Genomic DNA, 5,690 nt, shown 5'->3' on the forward strand with positions numbered 1-5,690 from the left:
ATTAAATTCGATACTAATATGTACTCGGAAATTAATAAAATATTCTATTCAACAACAAACTTAGATACACTGTCTACTGGCAAGTAGTAAATAGAATTAAAAAGTCTAATAATCGGTAACATCAATAAAAAATGCGATTTTTTAAAGCAAATCACAATTCACAAATTAATTTTATACTAAAAAACGAGTAAGAAATAAAATTCTCAAGTACACCCATTTTGTTAACTCATTTTACTCTGTCACTATCTGTCTCGCTCACTCATACCAAACATATCCTCTATCTATCTCTCTTATTTTTTTAACCAATTAGGTTTCAACTAGTTTGTTAGAAGTTTGATCAAATTTTTAGGTTTTAGTAAAAGACCCATTTTTTTCAATTTTACCTAATTGCCAGAATATAAATCTATTAATTACGAATATAAATTTATTTATTTAATATAATATTTAAATATTTATGTAAAACTAGCAAATCCGCCATCGGCATGTGGAACAAACTTTTTTTTTAACGCCGATGTTGCTTAACAACATCGTTGACATTTATAAAATAATATTTAATAAATAATTAGTCGTCGAACAGGAAAACTTTCTAAAGATTTTACTTTGTTTTTCATACTTCGTAACTGAACGTCGCTAAAATAAAAAGATGAATTATCTAGATAATTTATCTGGATTGAATATTAATAATGCTAACAGCTTTTTCTAAATAGTATCAGAAAAATAGATTGATATAATATATATTAATAAATGTCAATAATGTCATAAATCAAAGGACTATAATATTTTAGAACACTTGTTTAATAATGAAAAATGTCCAAAATAAAATTATCAACGATCAATCACGAAGAAACGGCTCGGCCGATTTGTACTAAAAATCATCAGCGCAAATACCCAAATGATATCTTTCGAAACAAATTTTTCAATACAGATTTTGAAATTTTTTAAAAACATTGTCGAAACATTCAAACGCACTCAAATGTAACAAATTTTTACTTCGTGCAGTTAATAATATTTTTGAGATTTTTCTATTAGAATTATTACATTTATGTTTTAGCCAGAAAGTCGACATTTCAAGTCATTCTGAATTTTCATTGATTTCTCATATTTTTGTATATCATCACAAAATGTCTGAGAGATAATTTATATAGAAATAAAATTATTTATATATTTAAAGTTGTTAGAATTAAATAAGTAATTGCAACAATTTTTCTTTCTTTTCCAGACATAAAGAAAAAAATGCAGAGGTCCAGGACAAGTGCCCAAGAAACAATAATCAGAAGCCTTAAAATTCACACAAATTCCACAAAAACCTTATCATCCCTAAAGTGACCTTAACCCAACAAAAATGTTGCTGTAAACATTAACCAAGCAAACTTAAATAAATAAGTAAATTATTTAACCATAATGGATTCTACAAAAGTCGACACAGAAGATAAAAATCGACACAAGATATCCAAAAGCTATTTTATATTTTTCCTGGTTAATTATTTGCTGGTGAACCAGATTGTGGAGGGTTGGGTGCAGGAGCCTCAGGCCAGGAAGTTTTTCAAATATGCAGATTTAACAAATGTCCCACAGTTTTTGGGAAGTACTTTAAGTTATAATAATAATTTAAATGATAAAGACACGAAGCAGTATTTTAAACTCCTGCAGCACGAGACGCAGGACTCGATATTAGTTGGAGCAAGGTAAGGAAATAGAATATAGAATTTAATAGAATATAAAATTTTCTGTATCTGTGTCACATGATTCTTAGTGCGACAATAAGAGGAAGCTTTTAAAGTCTTATGTTAGGGGGCCCCCCTCGTTCGCCAGTTGCGAGTGTACGACAACCATTTAAGCCCATCGGAATGGCAATTGTTGCGGCTAATTCTATTTGAAGAGTTTAATTCAATTGAAATCAAAGCGGGCCAATTCTCTCTGCATCCATTCATATTATTTATACTTGTACTACCAGCAGCACTATTGTAAATTGTCTGGTGTGACTCTATTAGAAGATGGTAATAGATTGTTGAAATATTTGAGAATAAGAATTACATGTGCCTCTGTCCATTACCCAGGTGCGGTTTAATGAGTCTCTCTCCGGAAACCGATATTATTTTAAGAGTTGCGTTAAATATAAAATCGATATTAAATTCTCGTACGTAGTAATGTTTATGTTTATTTAACTTTCGATGTTGTATACACATGGGGGGCACGTGTTAGCCGCGAACAGAATATTTTTAATCTAAAATTAAAATAATAATAATTCTACTCTCGGAACTGTTTATGAGAAGAAAGAACGGGAGCATTTAGCGAAACAAAACACTTGAGCGGACGGAAATAACCTTTAACAACACATGTCGGACTATTGCCTGGTAAAACGAGGGACCAGATGCATTTCGAAAAAAACTGTTCGATAATTGAGAGAAGATTTATAAAACTACACAAAAAATTATAAAACGACACGTTGTCGAACAATTTTTGATATTGGATAAAATATAATTGATTATGTCGCCATCTAACGGTGTGCTTTTACAAATAACCAAAATCTGATAGGGGCATTTTTGACCCGCCATTTTGAGCTTTTAATTTTATTCTTTATTATTATGTAAAATATAGTTGTTAATATATGGCTAAAACAACATCGACGTTTCATATGAGTTTTTTATACACATATTTTTCGTACTATTTGAATATTTATGGCGGCAACTGAATTCGCCATCTTTGTTTATCTGCCACAGAAATTTGCCAAAAATAGAGAAATCATAAAAGAATGTGAAATTAAAGAAATTAGTTAATGAATTAAACTTTATACTCATTTTATCAAATTAGTTAATAAAGAGACAAATTTTTGACGACTTGTAGTTATTTTTTACAATATTTTTTAACACTTTTGACATTTATACGGACCACCAACTCCGCCATATTTGTTTAACTGTCTTTGTTATTAAAGATTTTAAAAAGTGCAGCAAAATAATGAATAATTTAACAATTTATTTTGTTTTTTAGCCTATAATATGCATACTACGTATTTAAATTATATTGTTAATAAATTTGCCAGAAATAGAGAAAATCTTTGTTTACCTGACACAGAAATTTCCCAAAAATAGAGAAATCATAAAAGAATGTGAAATTAGAGAAATTAGTTAATGAATTAAACTTTATACTCATTTAATCAAATTAGTTAATAAAGAGACAAGTTTTTCATGACTTGTAGTTATTTTTTACAATATTTTTTAAGACTATTTGACATTTATACCGACAGCCAAATCCGCCATATTTGTTTAACTGCCATTTTATTTGCTTCGAAGTCTTAGTTTTAAAAAAATGCTATAAAACAACATAAACAATTACAACTTTATAAAATAAAATTCCATTACCATTGTACATTCCATTACTACTGTCTTTAAATTTCTATAATCCACACATAGAATTAAAAGTCTATTACTCATTCCTTTCAAAGCTCCTCCATTACAAATACCAGTCCCTTTTTTTCACGGGAACACTTTTATGGCAGACATTAAATTTGAATTGAAATAGATTTCAAGTAGTTTATACTCTGCCTATTTATTTATTAAGATGTCGTAAAACTTAAGTTTAGTCTAGCAAAAAACAATAATTAGATGCCGAGAGAAAGGAGGAATTGTTCGTTAGATAATAGTGAAGTTAGCCAATTTTTTTAAAAAAAAGGAGGAAATTTTGATATTTAGGAAAAGAAATATAAATATATATAAAATGAATAAAGTGACACATATTATAAATGAATCTATTTTTATATTGCAATTGCTTTAATTTGAAGTATTAAAAATAATTAATATAATAATACTTAATGATTAATAATAATTGACTAATTATTTAAAAATAACTTCACGTTGGTCAGCCATTCAAAGTGAGAGATATTTTTGACATTTGATAAAAAAAATATAAATAAACAAAATAAGTATTAACAAATAGAATATGCAAATGAATTAAATAGAACTTTTGTCTTATTAATAAACAAAATGCAATTGTAATTTCGATATAAAAATAATTGAATATTGAGTAATTATCAAAAATTCTTCATGTTGGTTAACCTTTCAGAATTAGAGAAATTTTTGACGTTCGAAAATTTAAATTTGAATAAATAAAATAATTGCAGAAATGAAATAAAAATAGAAATAAATAAAATAGTACGTCTGTATTATTAATAAATATATTGCAATTGCTATAATTTTGAAATAAAAATTAAGTAATTGAGGTATTAATATCAATATTTCGTTTAAAAGATCAGAGAAAACTTTGACGTTTGAAAAACCAATTATAAAAGTAAATAAATTAAATATAAAAATAATTATAATGGCACTTTTATATTATTAAGGAATATATTTGCAATTGCCATGATTCGAAAGAAAATTAATCCTTATCTTTTCTTTTCCAGAAACGCAGTGTACAATCTAAGTCTTCCTGATCTAATAGAGAACAAAAATCAGGTATGCATAATGTTTTTCCATAAATTTAATTATCCACAAGGTAATTAAAATCGTGTATTGTAATTAATTTTATTTAATTTAAATTTTCAGCGTATAGAATGGCCTAGTAGCGGTGCACATAGAGAACTTTGCTATTTGAAAGGAAAATCAGAAATAGATTGTCAGAACTACATACGAATCGGTAGGGATAAAATACTAAGGACGTTATTTTACTAATTAAGACTCCATGAAAGACTATTTTTAATGAACTCTATTTTCGACATTTTCAGGAGCCCTAGATACGTCCAACGCCCTCCTGGTCTGTGGCACAAACTCATTCAAGCCCTTGTGCAGAAGGTATCGCAACCTGAACAACAATGGTATCAATTCTGGGATCAATACTAATAATTTGCCACAAACAAATATTACTGCCAGCAGTGAAGCACAAGCTTCTAAGTTACACGAACAATCGAAGGCATAGGAGTATGCCCTTATGATCCAACGCACAACTCCACTGCTATTTATGCAGGTAAGATAAAGACAATTAGTGCAGTAAACGGGGAGAAAAAGGGGTATAACCTCTGAATTTTTTTACTTTACTTTTTTATTAGGTTGATCTTAACCTCAAGTTAAAACTGAAAACAAATTGGGGTTCCGCCACCACCCCCTTGGGAAGTTGCGATCCCTTAATAAATGAGTGGATATTGAGAGCTGTTTTATCGCTAGTAAACGTTTTCAATGTTATAGGATACAATTAAAAAATATTTTTAATACATTTATCTTGTAATAAAATCATTTTCAACGTATAAGTAAACTAGCTGTAAGTGGAATTCTGTCTTGAGGCAATTATGGCATCGTGCCTTAAGGCAAATTGCTGGAACTTCCCGTACCGTAACGAAATGTTCGTGGAATACTGAATGTTTTCGAATAGATTATTATAAATATTGTACATTGTCTAATATTTATAAGAATTATATAAACTGAATTGCAGAGTTGAAATATTTGTAAAGTATATTAGAACTATAGTCAAAATTAAAAATAAAATCTGAAATATTTTCGATATACAAAAACTAAATTAAAAAAAAAAAAAAAAAAAAAAAAAAAATTGGAACAAAATTTTTTTTCCAAAATCAATTTTTTTGTTGAGACAAGCAGAAAGTTCTTTGAATCATTTAAATCGGACGCTTAGTTCTCTCAAAAATTGCCATTTTTACATATTTAGCTCAGTATCTTCAAAATGACTGGGCCTGCCTTTGCCAAAAA

The 5,690-nt window shown here is 28.2% G+C and overlaps 1 protein-coding gene across 1 annotated transcript; it reads left to right on the top strand.

Moving 5' to 3' along the window:
* The first annotated feature begins 1,241 nt into the window (after window positions 1–1,241).
* On the top strand, window positions 1,242–4,908 carry LOC113367849 (semaphorin-1A-like). Its single transcript, XM_026609426.1, has 4 exons — window positions 1,242–1,685; window positions 4,397–4,448; window positions 4,539–4,629; window positions 4,718–4,908. The coding sequence occupies exons 1-4, from the start codon at window positions 1,402–1,404 to the stop codon at window positions 4,906–4,908; spliced, it is 618 nt and encodes a 205-aa protein (XP_026465211.1). The 5' UTR covers window positions 1,242–1,401.
* Window positions 4,909–5,690: the final 782 nt, after the last annotated feature.

This window comes from Ctenocephalides felis, unplaced genomic scaffold (genome assembly GCF_003426905.1).
Source record: "Ctenocephalides felis isolate EL2017-DRISC unplaced genomic scaffold, ASM342690v1 CF-g0.4_SCAFFOLD_01170, whole genome shotgun sequence".
In the NCBI taxonomy this organism is placed as follows: Eukaryota; Metazoa; Arthropoda; class Insecta; order Siphonaptera; family Pulicidae; genus Ctenocephalides; species Ctenocephalides felis.